At 45.9% G+C, this 19,530-nt stretch overlaps 1 protein-coding gene across 11 annotated transcripts in view; it reads left to right on the top strand.

The window, feature by feature from the left end:
* PRRC2B (proline rich coiled-coil 2B) overlaps positions 1-19,530 on the top strand; it is a 52,799-nt gene that overhangs the window by 23,131 nt on the left and 10,138 nt on the right. For 8 of the 11 annotated variants that reach the window (XR_006164760.1, XR_006164759.1, XM_042786444.1 and 5 more), the window contains exons 10-26: positions 110-200; positions 617-809; positions 1,193-1,508; positions 2,173-2,366; positions 4,910-5,117; positions 5,868-6,087; positions 7,260-9,323; positions 10,902-11,101; positions 11,919-12,064; positions 13,337-13,478; positions 14,079-14,161; positions 14,852-15,043; positions 15,183-15,377; positions 15,811-15,897; positions 16,852-16,956; positions 17,528-17,720; positions 18,996-19,093. Coding sequence is in view for 9 of the 11 variants with exons in the window: in XM_042786444.1 (XP_042642378.1) it covers positions 110-200; positions 617-809; positions 1,193-1,508; positions 2,173-2,366; positions 4,910-5,117; positions 5,868-6,087; positions 7,260-9,323; positions 10,902-11,101; positions 11,919-12,064; positions 13,337-13,478; positions 14,079-14,161; positions 14,852-15,043; positions 15,183-15,377; positions 15,811-15,897; positions 16,852-16,956; positions 17,528-17,720; positions 18,996-19,093 (4,727 nt within the window). In the remaining 2 variants the exon portion in view is untranslated. The remainder of the gene's footprint in view (positions 1-109; positions 201-616; positions 810-1,192; positions 1,509-2,172; positions 2,367-4,909; positions 5,118-5,867; positions 6,088-7,259; positions 9,324-10,901; positions 11,102-11,918; positions 12,065-13,336; positions 13,479-14,078; positions 14,162-14,851; positions 15,044-15,182; positions 15,378-15,810; positions 15,898-16,851; positions 16,957-17,527; positions 17,721-18,995; positions 19,094-19,530) is intronic. The other 3 variants (XM_042786447.1, XM_042786445.1, XM_042786448.1) reach the window with 2 other exon arrangements.

Genomic DNA, 19,530 nt, shown 5'->3' with positions numbered 1-19,530 from the left:
CAAGCCTATGCATTCTCTGGTTTAGTGCCAGAGAGGGTATAAGCTTTATCAGGTAAAGGGATCTCTTTCTTTCCTCTCGTATATCCTTTTTCCAATCCTGCTTTTGTAGGCATTCATGATGAAGTGGATTACTCTGAGAAACTAAAGTTTAGTGAAGATGAGGAAGAGGAAGAAACTCTTAAAGATGGACGACAGAAGTGGTAAGAAGTGGCTGTATTCACACCTACAGTTGTTTCAGTAAAAGTAAACAATACCATGATCTCTTTAAAACCTGTTCTAAATATTAAGGCTTGATCCCACTGATTCATACTGTGACTTTGTCGATTCCACTAGTCATTCTTTGAGTGGGCTTCAAGGATGGCTGTAGGTCTTAAAGCTGAATGCCAGGATGCCAGGCTTTTTTCCTCCTCCCCTTTCTGTGTCTCATCTTTATCCTGCCGCCCGATATTGTTGTTAATCCTTATGCACCTTAAAAGTGCATTGCTTGTTCTGTGTGTGGTTCTAGCTTTTTGATCTTTCCTTTCTGTTACAGTTAGTTGCCTTTGCCACTAGGTAAGACTGCAAGTGCTTTTTGAGGCAAGTAGCAAATATAATAGCAAGGCTGTTTATATGACAGGAACAGCTGGGATCCCAGAAGGCAGAGACAGTTGTCCCTGAGCTCTGCAGACAGTGCAGATGTCAAACACACCTTGGAGGAAGGAAAGAATTGGAGCGACTCAGTTGGCTTGTCCCGGTCAGTCCGGAAAGTGCAGGATTCACAGCAGCCTCCAAGGAAGTTGAATGGCTGGAGCTCTGCATCTGAATACCAGGTAGTTTGAACTCATGTGAGTGTGCTTGTGGTGCTGGATGTGATGCATCACTGTCCATAAGAGGCCAGTTTGACATTTTATTGAAAGCAGAATGCTGATGAATTTCTCAATTCTTTGTTTATATCCAGCTGGAGAGAAACCCATCTGCATAGCATTCCCACTAGAGAAAAGAAATTGAAGCTGGTCCAGGGCAGTGGGGTTGTCAGACAGTGAGAAAGTGGAGATACTGAACCAGATAGCAATAACTCCCAACCGAAAGGGCGGTTTGTGTGCATGAATATAGAGGGAATGGAGTCAGCAGGGGATTTTCTCAGCATGGGATGCAAAGCTCAAGATAGGAGTTGTTTGGGTCATGCTTATTGAGGTATGTTTTCCTTTGGCAGAAGCCCACACTGGGAAGTATTCTCAGACAGCAGTCCCTTGAGGATAAAGAAGAAAAAGTGCCACTGAGACAGAAGTTTGTGCACTCTGAGATCTCTGAGGCTGTCGAGAGAGCCAGGAGGCGACGGGAGGAGGAGGAGCGACGAGCCAGGGAGGAGCGTCTGGCAGCCTGCGCTGCAAAATTGAAGCAACTTGATCAGAAATGCAAACTGGCTCAGAAGAGTGGGGAGACCCAGAAACACACAGAGAATGAAGACCTGCGAGCCCCAAGCACAGAGAAAAATGCTGTGCAAGAGAATGGTCATGCTTTCCGTAGAGGTACAGAAACATTGCTTGGCTTGGCTTGTAAAAACTGCTTTTTTGCTATTGTGCCAATTTCTTACCTGAAGTGTGGGGGAGTGTCTGGGAGGTATTGTTCAGAAGGTACTTCAGTTGCACTTGAGATATCAGCTGCCTCGTGTTCTGCAGAGTATTTTGGATTGGTGATGAAGCTTCATTTTACAAAAAACAAACAAACAAACATCCTGTTAAAACACAGACTTCTTTGGTTGCATTTATCTGTGCTCAGTCAGCCATGCTGTCAGACCTTGTTGGAACGGGCCTCTTGATCTTGTCATGATTGGATGATGATATTAAAGTGCTCATGAGCCACAGATCAGAAAACCAGTTATCACTAAGTGCTGGCAGGTTTAAGTAGTAACAGGGGAAATCAGCTTTCCCCCCCCCCCGCCCCCCAGTGCTTAAGCAGAAGGCTGATGGCAGAGGAGGATCTTAGAATTTATCATGAAAACCAGATGGACAAAGCCCTTGAGCTGTCAAGGCAAATCAAGGAGATTGTATGTGAGGTGCTGTGTATGATCATAATAAAGTTCAACCACATAACGTAGTCAGGACATACCCACACCTGTGTGTGTTGTGTGGTGGTACATGCACAAGCCCTGTCATGAGCAGAGCTCATCAAGGCTAATTTTCTTCTCTGCAGCAACCCCTGAGTTTCACACACAGGATGTCTCTGTTGGCTATCTGGAAGAGGAGACTCCTGCCCCAGCAGCAGCAGCAGCCCGAAGCAGCAGTGAGGAGGAGCTCAGAGAAGCTCCCTCCCCAGCACAGGAATTCAGCAAATACCAGAAGTCTCTTCCCCCACGATTCCAGAGGCAGCAGCAGCAACAGCAGCAGGTAATAGGTGTGACACTCCCACCCCTCTTCCCTTGGACCCCCACCAAACCATTGCGTTTGCTTGGTTCTCAGCACAGTCACACAACCAACTAACCAACCGTCTTTGGGCTGAGAGGTGTTAAATGGGAATTTTACTCTGGCTTTTTTCAGTACTTTTGATCACAGATGTATCCTGTCTCACAGGGGTAGAAGGGCTCTGTATAGATTACATGAATTTTATGTGCACCCTGTGGTGCTGGAGCTGTTGTGGCTAGGGCTTTCTGTGGCTAAGGAGAGGCATGGGCAGGCCAGGTTTGTCACTTGCCTGGGAGAAAAGTAGACACTGCTTGTCAGAAATGTTGGCTTGTCTTGCACGGTTGTCTGGGTGTCTCCTGACAATGTGAAATCTTAGGACTGTGTAGTTTGTAGCAGAGCTCTGGTTTGCAAACGTGTGTATGCAGGAGAAGCTGGGGCTGTTCCCATCTCCAGAGTCAAGAGAGCAGAAGTGGCTACCTTGGTGCTTGCTGTAAGCCTGATCCAGGGAAGTCTCTTAATGCCTTTGGCTGGCACTGAACCTGGGGAACATCTGTTTTTATTCCCTGGCACAAGATGAGAGCTGCTCTTCTTCAGCACTGCGGTAGTGATAGGGAGCTGAATATACAGGCCAAGGGAAAGGAAAACCTTTGGGGATCGGCTGCTTCCATTTCACTTTGCACTTGCTGTGCCCTTACCCTGTTAGGTATGGGCAGCCATTTGCTTGCCAAGGGCAAACTGCTGTAGGTTAGCAGGTGGTTGGACTCTGCTTCTGGGCTGAACATGAGGGTTGTGAAGTGGCACACCTCTCATTCCACTCCCTGCCTTTGCAGAGAGGTGGTTCTCTGTATCTGCTCTCATCAACTACCTACCCAACTTTTTTTTCTGTGAGGCTCTTTCAAATCAGTATTTTCTTTGCACCATAAATATGTTTGATCTTAATTGTTTCATTTTTGTCTTTTTTTGAAAAATCTCTACTGGGGCTCTGAGAGACCAGCCTGAATTGCTTTGTATGTCTTGCATCTTGCCTGGCCTTACAGTGCTGTATGTGCTATACATGCTGTTCAGCTCTTCTTCCAGATGCAGTGAGCCTCCTTAGGGTAGCGGAGTCAAAGTAAGGGACAGAATATCCAGGCTTGAGATGATGCAGAGTTAATTGCCATTCTTCATAGAATAACCACTTGAAATGTGGTATCATCAAAGCTGCTGCAAGCCTTAGTGAAGAACTCACATTTGACTTTTGCTTAGAACCTCGGTAATTGCTCTTTCATGGATGTTCTCTGTGCTTGTTACTGGGCAGTTGACATTTTCACGATTCAGATGTATAGCAGCAAACACTGCTAATGTTACTCTTTAAAAGAGATGCTCTTAAACTAAAAATAATTGGATGTCTTTGCTGTCATGCTAATAATACCAGAGGTCATTGCTACTGGAAGAACATGAAATTTTCATTTTATTTTCTCTTATCCTCTGTGTCATTAGTATGTATGAGGCAGTTTGTATTTTGGTTGGCTTGTATTGCTGTTTTGGTAGCAATGGTTCCATGAAAAGAACAAAATATAGAAGTAACATTGGTATCACTAATGAAATATTTTCTCTTAACATACTGAAGCACTAAATAGCTCAGATATAATCTTTACATTTATCTGCATTTCTTTCTTGCTGTAACGGTGTGTCAGGTTCAGATTTAAGGGTGTCTCTCTTGCTCTGCAACAGGAGATTGGCTTTTGTTATAAACAGTTACAGTATCTGACACTGTAAGCCTAGTAAGAAAAGCTGGTAGAAAGTTTGACAAGTAAATAGACATATTTCATGTTAATTGGAGCTATTTACCTTTTGAAAACTTTCTTTGGTACACAAAGCTCCCTTCAAATACAGATTCTTCTTGAACCTTTAGCAAAAGTTAAATGTTAAATCAGATTAACATCATGACAGTCCTCAGGTAAAGGAAGGTGGACTGGCCACGTGGGAGATGGGAACAACCTGAAGGTGTCAGCCCATCTCTGGAGGATGCACAGGAAATACTGTAAAATATTAATAGCTCTCTTAATTGAGTTTAGGATGTTCTTATCTAATCTGTTCAGCTAACATGAGTAGAACTAATATATATGCGCATTAAATAACTTATAATTGCATTTCCTCCAAAGAGCAACATCTTCTAACGTATTTGGTTCCAATTAGGAAATTGTGTTTGACAGGAAGCTGCCCTGTATCTCATATAAATGTTTAGAAAATGCAAACTCTGGTCTTGAAGCCGATCCCCTTGCATTTGGCCACGTAGCATGGCCCACAGTTATATTCTGGCTGCACTTGACAGTGACATTCTGGCTGTTTTGATCATTTGGAGAGTAACAGCTACTGACACATTCCCAGTTGGTAGTGAGTTGCTCTTACCTGCTCGGCCCTCCCATCTGATCTGCTTTTGAGGCTCTAACACATGAAACGTGTTTTTCTTCGGCTGGCCAGTTGGCAAGTGTGATTCCTGGCACCACGACCGTTTGTGTCAAATGGCCCATCCTTCTTCCCTGCAGGAGCAGCTGTACAAGATGCAGCACTGGCAGCAGCAGCAGGTCTATCCTCCCCCATCCCATTCCCATCCCCAACGGACATTCTACCCACCACACCCCCAGATGCTTGGCTTTGATCCTCGCTGGATGATGATGCCCTCTTATATGGACCCTCGCATGGCCCAGAGTCGCACCCCTGTGGATTTCTACCCTTCATCCCTTCACCCTTCAGGTACAGTGTTTTCAGTGTTACCCTTTGTCATAGCTGTTGAGCTGGTCCACATCTGGAAAGTTGCTGTATTTCACCCATCTTACCTCTGTCCAGACTTTGCATCCTGACTGGCTGGGATTGACCTTGTCTAGGGATGGGAAAGAGTCAGTTGAAATGAGAGCTGGTGAGGGAACAGAGGCGGTTGGGAGAGGGGACACCTGCTTGTCCATCCCCTGCAGTGCAGTGGGAGATCTTCCCTAACAGCTTTCGAGCCTTAGTGGGTGTAAAAGTAGATCTTGCCCCTTGGAGGAGGAGGATTGGTTTGGGAGTTACTGTAATCATGTGAAATCTTAATAGACTCCCTTCAATAAGTGTGATGGAGAAATCCTGTAGTTCCTGAGCTGTGTGTTCCTAGCACTTTCCTACCTTGTTATTGATCTTCAGAGGTGTGAATCTAAACATCTGGATGTATAAATCATTCCCTTGAGTTTGTGGTTTGTTTTCACACACCTGCTTGCTTCCAGACCAGTGATGATATGTAGTGTTGTGTGCAGGCTGGGCTCTGAAAGCTGGATCACTTTTTGTATCACTCCAGGTGCACTTCCCAGCTGTGTGTTTCCCAAGCACAGACTCCCCTCTACCAGAAATATTTCCATGGCTGCAGTCACCTGCTGCCCTGGAAGGAAGGAAGGGGTTAAGATAGCTATGGACTGTTAATTCTTTTCTGCTACGAGATCCTAGTGTTAATGGTATGCACTCTGTCATGACCAGGAATTATGAAGCCCATGATTCAGCAGGACTCCATCGGTGGGAGCAGCTGCCGGTCTGAAGATCAGAACTGTCAGGCGGGGCAAGTGGAAAGGAAAACTGCGCCCTTGGACCCTGTGCCAGTGTGGGGCCAGGAGAGCTACACATCTCTGCAGAGCAAAGGGTACTCCCTGTCACATCAAAAACAGTCTGACAACATGACCCTGGAGGGGCTGCATGCCAGGTGAGTGCAGACCACCCCTGTCCTCATGTGTGCTGTGATGGGAGGTACTGACATAAGGTGTTGTCCTGGTTTCAGCTGAGATAGAGTTAATTTTTCTTCTTAGTAGCTGCAGTAGTGCTGTGGTTTAGATTCAGTCTGGGATTTGGTATGAGAAAAATGCAGATAGCAGCAACTGAAAACATGAGTGTATTAAGAGATCAAGGACTTTCCAAGTCCCCATGTCCTGTCTGTGTGTAGGTGCACAAGAAGCTGAGAGGGAGCAGAGCCAGAGCACCAGACCCCAATTGGCCAGTGAAATAGTCCATGTCATGTAACGTCATGCTCACTATATGAAGGAGGGTCAGCCAGGAAGGAGAGGGTTCTCTCTTGTGTCTGGGATTGCAGTTGCGGGAGCACAGTCATACTGTGTATCACCCATTTGTATTTGCTATTATTGTTTTATTCTTTTTCAATTATTAAACTATTTTTCTCTCAACCTATGAGTCTCTCTTTACCCCTCCAATTCTCTCCCCCATCCCTCAGGCTGGGGGGGGGAGGGTGAGCGAGTGGCTGTGTGGTGTTTGGATGCTGGCTGGGTTCGAATCACAGCAGTCCTCATCTACTAAAAAGCAGGTGTAGAGTTGACCCAAAGGATATCCCGGAACAGGTCAGGGTACTGATCTGGTATCACCCTTACACTGTTGAGTGTTTATGTCATGGAGGAGCTTAGACTGAGCTATTCGGAGTTTTTCTGTCTGATGCCAGTCGAGGCTGACCAGCTTAGAGCCTGTTCAGTAGGAGGGAGGTACTTGACACCTACATGGGTGGGTACAGAAAACAATGAGTCAAAAATTCTGATACTTTCTAGTTTGTCTCCTAATTCTTTGGGACTTTCTGAAAGCAATTCCTTCAGATCCCCACATGTGTTGGAGGCTGAATCTCCCTTTTATTTCTTAAGTTTGCTACCCATCATAAGAGCTGCTTTCTTTGTCATCCATTTGACAAACTAGGTGCTAGAGCCTGGGGCCACAGCAAACCTGGCCAGCATTCGTGTGGTTATAGGCTCATTGCCTCATAATTTAGAACAAACACCAATTTACTTACTTGTTTCCACCTCTTGTGCGCAGCCTGGGCCTTTGGAGATGTGCTATGCTTTGCATTAGCTGACCTTATTTTGTTTGTTTCCTTCTCAGGAATGACAGTTACTCTGCTTCTCCTGGAAGGCCAGAGAGTCTGAGCACCCAACGAGATCTCTTTGAGGAGAGAAGGGAGGAGTACTTGAATGCTTTTGACAAGAAGGCCCAAGCAGACTTTGACAGCTGCCTGTCATCTCAGAGGATAGGCCAAGATCTCTTGTTTCAGCATCAGGAGACTGTGCAGGAGACCTGTTCTGCTGGCAACCGCCATGCAAACTTGAGGTGTTCGCCCCTGGAGCCTGATTTTATCCAAGCAGAGAAGAAGCCTGAGTATAATGGCTGGGATATCAGCCACCATCAGAAACCTGGAGAGACTGCAGCAGAAGCTGCTGAAGAAGTGCCCAGGGATGAGCAGGCATTCAGTGCTGATCCATGGAAGAAAGATGGAGCTAATACCAAACAGCCCACTGAAGAGACGACAGAGTGGGCTCCTGAGAACCGGAACACCAGTGGCCAGCACCAGGAGCAAATGGGGAGGACGCGACGATCAGGCCCGATTAAAAAACCAGTCCTGAAAGCTCTCAAGGTGGAAGAGAAGGAGAAGGAAATGGAGAAGGTTAAACTGGAGGGAGAGGACACCTCACGTCCACTGAAGGAGAAGGTGGCTGTTCAGAAAGTAGAAAATGAGTCCGATGATTCTGCAGCCTTACTGAACTCCACACGTTACCTGTTGGATGACAAAGGTTCTTCCCAAGCCAGCCTTGCCCGAGAAGCTGAGAAATCCCAAGAGGAGGAAGAAGAAGAAGAGGAGGAAGAGAAGCCAGAAAGAACCTGGGAGAGCAAACTATCCAGAGAGTCCGGTGATCTCCCTCCCACAAAAAGAAACAACTGGATCTTCATTGATGAGGAACAAGCCTTTGGTGGGAGAGGTCAAGGGCGTGGGCGAGGGAGAGGTTTCAGAGAGTTCACTTTCAGAGGCCGAGGTACTGTTGTGGGCAGCCGGGGCGTCTATAACAACCAGCGGAGCAGCCGAGGGCGAGGACTTCGGGAGTTCAGCCAGCCAGAGGACTTCCCCAGAGGCAAGCCAAGGCGCCGGATTGCAAGCGAGACGCACAGTGAAGGGTCAGAATACGAGGAGCTCCCCAAGCGTCGTCGGCAGAGGGGCTTGGAAAACAGCAATGAAGGCTCTGTGCTGGACAGGGAGGACAGTGATTTGAAAAAGGGAGACTTCAAAGAGTCTTGGAGGTCCAACAAAATCTATTCAGATGATCACAGTAGTTTGGATCCTAAGATGAGAGCTCCGAGAGCTTTTGGGAGATCACTGCCGCCAAGACTGAGTAACTCTGGCTATGGGCGAAGGGGTTTCATGGGTAAGGAGCCTACCCAGTGGCAAGGCAGGAGTGGGGGAGCTGGGTGGCAGGAGTACAGCCACACCTCTCCATCGGACAGTTTTGGGAGCAGGCAGCAGTCTGACAGGGACTACATTCAGGATTCTTATAAACATGTGGATTCCTTCTCCAGCCGAGTTTTTGATGAGAGTCATCTGGATGACAAAAGGCACTTTTTCCAGGAGGATTACTCAGCGGATCAGGAGAACATTGAGAACAGGCCATTCAGGAGGCGGCGTCCCCCCCGCCAAGACAAGCCCCCTCGATTCAGGCGCCTCAGGCAAGAGAGGGAGTCAGTCGGCCAGTGGAACGCTGAGGAGGGAGGCCCCAACCTGCTGCCCAGCCAGTGGCCTGGAAGACCCAAGCTGAGCACTGCAGAGAAGAGCAGCATCTCGGGCAGACGGTCTCCTGAGCTGTCTTACCAGAACTCATCGGACCATGCCAACGAGGAGTGGGAGACAGCATCTGAAAGCAGTGACTTCAGTGAGCGGCGGGAGAGGCGAGATGGAGTTTCAGAGAGCGAAGGCCAGCTGGAGGGTGGCCTCGGGAGTGGGAGCTTGGGAGAGAAGAGGGAGCTAGCAAAGAGGAGCTTCTCAAGCCAAAGGCCTCTTGTTGACAGGCAGAGCCGCAAGGCCGAGCCAGCAGGGTTTGTGGAGCAGTCTGTCAGGACTGGTGTAGGAACATCTTCCAGATACGAGAGCCAGCAGAATGGGACACTAATAAAAAGCAAAAGGTAAAGTTGCATTCTCATGTACAGGTATCTGTCATCTGGTTTGTGGATATTGGAGAGGTGGACAAGGGCTGGACTGTGGGTGCGAAGCTGTTGGCTGTGTGTCTTTTCATCTAGTGCAGGTGACTTCCAGCATGGTTTATCCAACCTTACGACAACCAAGGGTTTCATCATTGTCTGTTTTATAACTGGTTGATACCTTTGCTTCTATGCTGGGAATCTAGGTTTGTGGAAGCTGCTGAGACACTGTGGGCATGACATTTGCTGTTCTTCTTTACCTTAGTTTCAGGCCAAGAGAGCCCACCAGTCTGGACTGCCTCCTGCTAGAGGCATGAAGGATAATGAAGGAAGTCCTAATCCTTAACTCCAAACCTATTGTGTCCTTCCTCTCCTATCATGGGTCCCCAGTGGAGTGTAGCAGAGCACAGAAGAGATGGTTGGGTTTTCCTGGGATAAGTTGCTGTGAGCTGTGCAGGTTGAGCACCTGGATTCCCAGTAGTGTGGTTCTGGCACAGTGTGTGACATTGCCAGTCTTAGCTTTGCCTGAGTAAATATTTTCTTAGACCTTAGTGGATACTGGTGATGAATGACAAACAGTGCTGTGTGTTCCTAGCCTGGTGGGAGGAGTTCCTCCTGAGGATATTTTAAGACAATTCCAACGGTAGGGATTAAGTATTTCTCTGCTAGTGTCTTGTGAAACATCTGATGATTGACAGGATGCTGGGTTAGGTGGACCTTGGTCCTGGGCCAGTTTGACAGCTCTCCTGTTACTCTTTTCCTTTAACAGCCACAGGAGAAAAAAAGTTACGTACAGTTGCATTGTATTGGGTTTAAAGCACCGATAAACAGGCAACTTCTTAATTTTTTTGTCCTCTTGTGACCCATCTCCCTTGACTTCTGGATATAGTAACTAGTTTATATCTCTCTCTATATATATATAGTAGTTTATATAGAAATAAGAGAGAGAAGAGCTGATGTTTGGAAAGATGCATGCAGGTAGAAAGGGAAAGTAAGGGAAGGGAGAAACTTTTTTTCCTTGTCTTCTCCTTTAAGCATGCTTCTTTTGTGAGTTGAATGCTTAGGAATGACGTGTGATGATGGTCAGATGGGCAAAAACATTCTGGGAGAAACAAAATGGGAATTATTTTTTTTCCTCAGTGTCATCAGAGTCTCCCCATCTCCCTTCCCCTCACCTGATGCTTGCCAAGAAATGTGTGTTAATGGCAGAGAGGAGCAGGGGAGCTACTAGTGCAGTGTCATAGGCAGGTAGGAGACACTGTACAGAAGCACAGAGCCCTTCTCATAGTGACAAGCTAGGGTATTAGCTTTGTTGTGTGGGGGCCGTGTATTGGTTGACTTATAAGTACAGATACTGTTTTATTTCCATCCCACTTGCCCAGTAACATCCTTGTAATGGGGCTCTCTGCTTGGAATTTAACGTCTGCTTCAGTTGAGCAAAGGCTGGGGAAGAATGAAGTGTGATTAGAAAACTGGTAAACAAAATATAGCCCCTGTGTTTTCCTGCTACTTTTACTCATCTTCTAGTGACAAATCTGATTCACTTCCCTTCTTCCGTTGTAGGTCTCCAGAAGAAGGAGCGGGCCTTGGCAACACCAGTGGTGGGAGCAGCCACTCCATTTACAGCTTGGATAGGGCCTCCCACGCAAACTCAGAGAGTGCTGAGGGGCCAGGTAAAAAGCCAGAGAAGGAGTCCAAATCCACTGCACAAAGAGCAAGTGAGAAGGGAGAGGCCTTGTCACAGTTTGAACTAAGTTATGGAAGTGAGTGTCTTAATTCATTTGTTTCTTTAAAGGGATAACACATTGTGGCTGACTTCAAGCCAAACTGATTCAATCCAGTGTAATTTTAAATATTGGGTCAGATTTTTTTTCCATTTATTTACACAAACACAAAATTTCTAGTGTATCTGAATAGGGAAAACATGGAAGACAGATGGTTTTAAATTTTAAACCCAAACTTTCAGCCAGATCTGACAGTCTCTCAAATGCTTCTTCTATATAAAGTCTGGTTTTAGGGAGGTTAGTTCCATATCTCCATCTAAGATGTTAAATTTCAAGCCCAAAATGCCTTATGTAGTGCAAAGGAAGTTGAAAGAGCATCCAGAGTGGGGAATTCGCATCTGAGTTGATGGCAGGGAGGCAAGAAATTAGGATCTCTGAAACCATTGGCATTAGGCCATGATTTGCCTTTTTGCTGTTGACAGAACTGAGGGTTTATATCCAGAGGTAATGGGTGGGTTTGCAAAAGTACTTCTGCTGGCTTTGTCCTTTCTAATATTAGGAAAGGTGTGAGGTTTGTTTCAACTGAGTTACCACATGGATCACATTTCCAAAGCTCTCCCAACTGGTGAGTGCTCACCTTGAGGCAGAGGAGAGCAAAACCCTGTAGGGTAGTGACTGGTAGATGTCAACAGGTTACCATGGCTTAGTTCTCAAAGCTTAGCTGCAGTGCTGCTGGCTGAACTTGTTTGCTTGTAGTATGAATCTTACTTGGTATGCACTCTAAATTATTACAATTATTAAGCTTTAAATGCATACACACATGCACTGTTTTTACCCTTGTATATGCTTTGTTCAGGTACCATCATTGATAATCGGGTGTCGAACACAGCAGAAGAGAATGAAGTAGGTTCTATGGCAGGTGAAGGCTTCATTGAGGTTCTTACTAAAAAGCAGCGTCGTTTGCTGGAAGAGGAGCGAAGGAAGAAGGAACAGGCTGCTCAGGTGAGGAATAAGAGGCAAAAAAAGCTTAACCTGATACACCGTTTGGACCACAGGCAGAGGAACAGGGCCCCAAAAAGTGTTTGGATGAGCAGAACAACATGCAGTTGGCCGAGGTAGTACAGATCCTGTATTAAGCCCCAGAAACATATTTTGGCTCTGATGGGTGAGGGCTATTGATCTGAAAAGGATGGTTAGATTTCTGACTGTTCTTGTTTTTTAGCAGAATTGTTTATTGTGAGTTAAGGAGGGTTTTCTAAAGTGATTCTCATCCAAAGCAACTTGGCTTACTAAGCCAGTTGCTGGCTGTATTTGGTGGGATATTGGGCAGCAGTGTGCAGTGGAGGATCTCTACTCTTGCTGTGTCAACAGTGTGCTGTTGCTAGAGCAGGATGTGGTAGCTTCCTCACAGGAGGTGTTGTGTTTGTGACTGGGCATTGGACCAGAAAGAAACTAACACACTGGAAGAAGATTTGACAATTTTGTGTTCATAATAGGGTAAAGGAGTTGATTTACAAGAAGAGGCTTAAGACTACAGTGTGGATAGCTTAGTTACATAATGTTCAGGTGGGAGGCATTTGTCTACATGTACTGGAAGATTGCAGATTCTAGGGGGATAAGAGGATATTTTGATGTGAGAGGAGACTTAGTGAAATCTGGAGGACTAAATGCAAATGAAAAGCATTGATGGGAAATGCTTCCTGACATGGATGGCTTGTGGTAGGTTCAGAGAGTCTTGCAAGCAAAGTTACAAAAGCCTAGTTGCTTGACATCTTTAAAATTAAGCTGACAACAACATGTGAATGTGCAGTGGGAAAGGTCTTGCAGTTGCAGAGATGTGCTTCTCTTTCTATTCAGATCTTGGCTCTGTGAAAGGGCCATCTCTGTATTGTGGAATTATTAATTGATCTTGCTTTAGTGGAGTTTAAGTGAGGAATTAAGCGTAGCATGTCTGTTGTAGTTTTAATTTTGCTTTTCTTTGTATCCTATCCCCCCACCTCCCCAAAAGAAAAAAATCTCATGCTGCTGAAGGCAGCTTTTTTCACTGCCTTGTTAGGCTGGGGGAACCTCCCAGTAGCCACAGGATCCATTTGGGGGGAAAAAAAAAAAAAAAAAAGCGAGGATATAGTCAGAACTACTTCATATGGTTCTGTTACATGAGTCGGGATTTTCACATTGCAGCATTTAGAATTCCAGGCTTTGAACTTGCCAGAAGCAGACTGTGTTAGCTTTAGTGCAGTGAGAGGTCTATGGCCTGTGCCTTTTCTCTCCCAGGCACCAGCTAAGGCCCGCGTCCTTCAGTCTCGCATTCCTCCTCGATTTGCCAAGAAGCAAAACAGCTTGTGCTTGGAGCAAAGTGATGTAACAGTTTCTGGAAACAGCCTGGGCACAGAGATCTGGGAGAGCAACAGCCCAGGTAAGTTTGGGTCTGTCTGTTCACACAACTGGGAAATCCTTTGGTGTGTGCAGAAAGGACAGGGTGTCCATGCTTAAGAGGAGACAGCCTTCTCTTGTCTGGTGCTGGAAGTGGGAGGGCAGCTAGCAGACATCTGGAGTAACATCTGTCCAAAGCTGTACTGTTCAACCATCCTCCTCCCATGTCAGTCTCCTCATATATTTCTTGGATCTTCTTGTAACACTAAGATCCTGCATAGCATTTTCTAGCCTGTTGGGCTAGATCTACTTCAGCCATTTTTTGACTTTCCCTTCCTCTTGTTTTGTCATCCTCTAGCCCTGAATAGCTAGTGCCTCCCTTGTTTCTGTCTTTGCTCTTCCCCCTGTTGTTTTCATGTTCCCTCAGAAATCTATTCCCTATTCTCTACCCTCGCTCTCCATACACTGTCTTCTCTGTGCTCTGTCATCTCAGCTGAATGGACAGCACTGGCTTTCTGAGGTGGTGAAAATATCCTATCTTAGGTCTAGAAATGGAAAGTTAATGGTGTAATACGCATGCTGTACAAGGTGTGCTCACATTTGTGTTTCGAGCAGCTGAACCCTGCCCTCCATTCTCTTCCAGCTCTTTCTGTTCAGTCTCCTGGCAGTGATTCCTGGAGCAAGCCTGTAAATACCTTTAATGGTACTGAATCTAGCACCACTGAGGTAAGTGGCACCTAATGTGCCATTCAGGTATTGTGTATAAAATATTAACGTAGGTGGCTTATGCTTCTCATTGCTCCATCTGTGCTTAGCGACTCTCAGCTCTGCTTGTGCACTTTTAAACTGTCTCTTTGCAGCTCTAATTTGAGCTTGATGCTGCTCAAATCTTGACCTAGAGGGCCAAGTGCTGCTTGGTGTTACGTGTGGGTATAAATCTGGAGTAACTGTCTGGTAGAGCTATACCAGGGTTATGCTCCTAACTGGACACAGTGTGGTCAAGGATGGTGGAACCCCATAGGTCATGTTTGTGTGCCTCACCTGTGAGCAGTGTGTAGCTGTAGCCTTAATGCAGGGAGAGCAGAGGAGGTTCCTGGAGACCAGAGTTCAAATCTGGTTTGGGTCACAAGTGAAATGAGTTTGGCAATCTCAGCCTAGTTGCTATGTGGGACACTTTCCTTATTCTAAAGCCATGGTCCGGTTGGTGCATTGGTTAACCTGTCTCAGGGTTGTGTAGAGCTGAATTAGCAGCCAAGGAATGCTGCAGGTCAGACCCAACTCCTTTGCAGTTAACCAAGAAAGTGATTTGAAAAGGGGACATGGTCTTGCTGTTTTCTGGGTTTATTTTTTTTTTTCCCTCCTTTGTGGAGCTGGGTCAGAGTCTGGGGCTTTTAACACATTTCGTGCTTTGCATAGCAGGGTTTTAAAGGCAGCCAGGGGGATAGTGGCATTGACTTGAGCGCGGAGTCTCGGGAATCCTCCGCTACCTCCTCTCAGCGCAGTTCTCCATATGGCACCCTCAAACCAGAGGAGATGAATGGGGCTGGCCTGGTGGACCCAAAGCCTGACTGCCAGAAGGAGCAAGTGCAGAAGCAATCTGATAAAAAGGTAATCTGGATTTGCAGCCAAGCCAGAGCACATAGTGAGAGACGTTGTGAAGTGGTTGTGTTGTTCTTGATAGCATTTTTAAGGCTTGAGATTGGGTTATTCAGTCTTTGTGTCTCAGCCTCTCTGCTTTCCTGTTAAGGATTCAGATCAAGGCTCAGGACAGAACAAGGAACACAAGCCTGGACCAATCGGCAACGAACGCTCCCTGAAAAACAGAAAGGGTTCGGAGGGAACGGAACGGCTGGAAGGGAATATTCCCCCTGTTAATGGGGTGGAAATTCACGTGGATTCTGTACTTCCTGTGCCACCCATTGAATTTGGAGTAAATCCTAAAGTGAGGATTGAATTTAATTTTATCTTCTTGGTGATTTGAGCTTGTTGAGATATGAAAGGTGGTTTGAGGCAGAAGGATAATTTAGAGAAAGCTTCCAGCTGTAGATTTGCCTTAGATTTCATTACTGACACAAACCAGGTACTCAAGATGTCTTGGCAAACATGTAATATCCTCTTGGAAATACTGTCCCAAGGACGAGCTGGGGTGGTAACAGAGGTGAGGGACAAAATTATTGCCATCTAAGCCTTTGAGTGCTTCTGGGGGTTGCCTGCTGCTGAGTGCTGAGAAGTGTTTTTGTTCTCTTCCAGCAGGGCTTACTGGAGGACAATCTTTAGCTTCTAGTGTCATGATTCAGGCTAAAGTCATTAACCATGAGAAGCAGATGGGTGGCCCTTGGACCTGGATTTGAATTGTGTGTGTTTTGCTATTTCAGGACTCTGATTTCAGCTTGCCACCTGGTTCTGCCTCTGGCACCGCAGCTAACCCTGTCACCAAATTGCAGGATGCTTTGGCCAGTAATGTAAGTTGTGTTTTTCGTTTTATTTGGTTTTGGTTTTTTGTTTGTTTTTTTTTGAGTTTTGGCATTGATGCATTGGAGATACTCCTTAGTTAAACCTCAGATGCTTCCATAGAGAGCAAGCATGTTTCTTTGCAGTTGACTTCACACTTAATGCTTAAGCAGCACACGTAACTAAAATCCATAATGGAAATATGTGCCTTCAAGGTACTTTGATAAAATGAGCATTGCTAGCAACTCCATTATCATTGTGCCTGTGTAAGGCAAGAGGTATTGCAGATCTTTGAGATCAGCGGTCCCCTCCCCTGAGACACAAGAGTGCTGGCAATGGGCGTGATGCAGAGTGGTGCTCTTAGGCCCAGCCTGCCAGCTTCCTCAGGTCTCATCTACCACAGCAGGGCAGAGAACTGTTACTTGTTAGTCAGGCCCTCTTGGAGGTTTCCCAGCTTATTCCAGCCATCTGGGTATTTCATTATTATATGTGGAAGAGCGAGCACACTGAAAGCCCAGCTTGCAGCTTAGCTGCGGACAGCAATGTGAGAAACTCCTTTGAAATGTCTTCAAGTTTGTAGGCTGTTTGATTTTGGAGGTTTGTCTTAAAGGGTGTTTCTTTTCAGAAGCGCTCTTTCAGAAACAGGTTTTGTCTGAAATTTAGGTAGATTCCAAATACAGAACAGGAGGGGGAACTCTACTGCAAATTGAAGTTACTGGATCAAATTGATGTTTAAGTGGAAGCTGGTGTAACTTGACATAGAGGGTGTCACTGCACGTAATTTATTCCAACAGCAGAATGGATCATGGTTGAATGTGGTACTTAACTCCTGCAGTACCACTGAGGATTGAATCCTTTGAGGTGTAGTCACTAGAGCTGCCAGCTGAGGCTCTGTCAGCCTTGGTAGCTCATGACATTCTCCTAAGAGTTCATAAAGTATTCACCATTGACAAATCTCCCCTCAGGCAGGGTTAACGCAGTCCATTCCCATTCTGCGAAGAGATCATCACCTCCAGCGGTGCATTGGTCTGAACCCAATGTCCTTCCCCACTGCAGACCTTACTCTTAAGGTAAGCAAGCTGGCATGTGTGTTTGTCCTAGGTGTGGATACCATGTCTCAAATGGAGAGAATAGTGAGGATGGAGAGAGCTTTCCCAGAGCACTTTGTTAGGCATTACTTTAAAGTTGTGCATATACGCTATTCAGCATGGGCGGTAGGGCGCGTGTTTCAGCAGTCACGGAGGCTGAAGTCCTCGCCAATTGTAGAACAAGTGCAACAGAGCTTTTCTGCTATTTCAGTAGCTGAGTAAGATAGCTGGTCAGGGTCCCTAGGTGCCTGATGATTTAAAGAAGAAAAGACAAACATACAAACAACAACAGAAAAGCCCCAAATAAACCAAAACAAAAACCACCACCCCAAACCCAAAAAGCTCAGCAGATACCGAGGAGGATCAATGGTTTGTGAAGGATGCTTGTCCATTGGAAAATGGTGTGAAACCCCTTGACCTGAGACCTGTCAGCTTTCCACTATGACTAGACTAGACTGAATTTGAACTAATAGGTCACAGATGAGCAACACTAGGCTTCAGTATTGTCCACCCCATTTGAACTGTCTGTAGTTATTGTCCTTCATTTCCGTAGATGGAGTCTGCTCGTAAAGCTTGGGAAAACTCTCCTAGTTTACCAGAACAGAACTCCCCGGGAGGCGCAGGTTCAGGCATCCAGCCTCCTTCCAGTGTTGGAGCTTCCAACGGTGTCAGCTACAGCTCTTTTGGTGGAGTTTCTATGCCTCCTATGCCTGTGGCGTCCGTAGCACCTTCTGCATCTATTCCAGGTACCTGCAAACTGCAGCAGTATTTGCATTGTCTGGTTGGTATCTAGGAATCATTCTCTGATTCTAGTAGATAAGAGCATGGTGAGAAGAGTTTCCATGTAAAGTAACTGGCTATCTGGTATTTAACAGATTCTTAAAAATAATTTGGTAAAGATAGAAAGAGGGACTGTTTCCTTACTTTGAAGAATGCTACTTGGATGTGACTGGTATAAACTTAGCACAAGGCTGACTTTCTCTGTGTAGCGGCAAATCTGTGTTGTCTCAATAGCTCCTGCTTAGCCTTCGCTGTGTGCTCTATAGAATAGAAGGGAAGAAACCTATGGCTGAGAGACTTCCAACAGTTCCAGTATCAATATCAACCATTCTTCTGCTCATTTTGCTATTTAAGTCACAGGTTCTGAGCACCTTCTGATCTTTATACATAATAACAACAACTTGCTTACAGTTTGCAGAACTCTGGGAGGTGGGAAGGTGTTGCTGTCCTTGAGTTAGAGGAAAAGCTTAAGCTCAGTCATGTTAGATAGTGTGTATAATTAGAGAGAGCATCAGGAAAAAGGAAATGTACTTGGGTTCTCCGACTCCTGGGTTCCAAAGGACCTGTCATGCATGCACTTTCCTTCTCATTCTTCATTTCAAGAATGGAGTGGAATATGCTGGGCAGAAGCCATAGCAAGTGGACCACTGTAGTGACTTACTGGCTTCCACTTGGAAAACAGATTGTTCCAAGTCAGGTGATTTCCTTCCCCACCCACCCTAATTTAGTTTGTAAGTCTCATGATTCAGATCTGCACAGACTCAGGGGAGTGGCACAGCACTTTCTAATTAGTGCCACCCTTGGGGTGAATATGGCTTTTAGATCTCTTGTGTGAAGGTCTTGAACACTACGTTTGCCCTTTCTGTCCCTTCTAGCTGCAAAGGTGAGATGATTGCAGAGCAGGTTTCTGTCATTTAGGAGCAGTTTGGAGTGCAGTTAACCAGTTCCTGAACTGTTAGTGTCTCTGGCTTTTTTATGGAGGTGGGAACCATGGGTTTACATTTAGCCTCTTGCAGAAAGGTATGATTAATTCTCAGCAAGCCTGCTACTGTCAGTAGGGTGCTGGCTTTGATATGTGGACTTATGAGCTTTACAGGCTCTTCTGAATGGGTACTTTGTGTTAACTTGCTGAGCTGGTTGGTGAGAGGTAGAAAATAGTCTTGACCTGCAGATGTCTATGGTGTACTGTGCCTGTATCTCCACTGTACCTTGAATTTACAGCCTGCCTTCTCTGATATTAGGTAACCATATTCCACCGCTGTATCTGGATGGCCATGTGTTTGCAAGTCAGCCCCGCCTGGTCCCTCAGACGATACCTCAGCAGCAAAGCTACCAACAGGTAAGGGAGAAATACAACTAGATAGAGGTTTCTCAAGGAGTCTTCAGGGTGGCATTTAAGAAGCAAGGAGTCATTTATTTGTCTCATAGCCTAAAGAAGCTTAAATATGGCTCCCTTTAGGTTCCTTGATTGCTGCTTCCCAGTGGGTGTCACAGGTTAGTGAAGTTGAAGGGCGGGAATTGAGGAATCTTTCCCCTTTGTATCAGTGCCTTTAGACGGGGCTTAACTGAAGCAGATGCTGAGGCATCTGTGTGAGGTAAAGTGGCTTTCAGTAAATTCCACAGCCAGTTAATGAGCAATTTCACTAGCCGTAGTAAACAGGGTGTTGACATGGTTGGGGAGAGCCCCTTCAAGGTAAGAGTGCATGCAAGTGAGAACTGGGATCATCAGTGCCTGTTCTGTGTGTGTAACACATTGGTTACCTCACGTGTCCATCA

Source organism: Tyto alba, unplaced genomic scaffold, assembly GCF_018691265.1.
Source record: "Tyto alba isolate M040663 unplaced genomic scaffold, T.alba_DEE_v4.0 Super-Scaffold_11, whole genome shotgun sequence".
NCBI lineage: Eukaryota > Metazoa > Chordata > Aves > Strigiformes > Tytonidae > Tyto > Tyto alba.
This window is presented reverse-complemented; position numbering and strand designations above follow the sequence as displayed.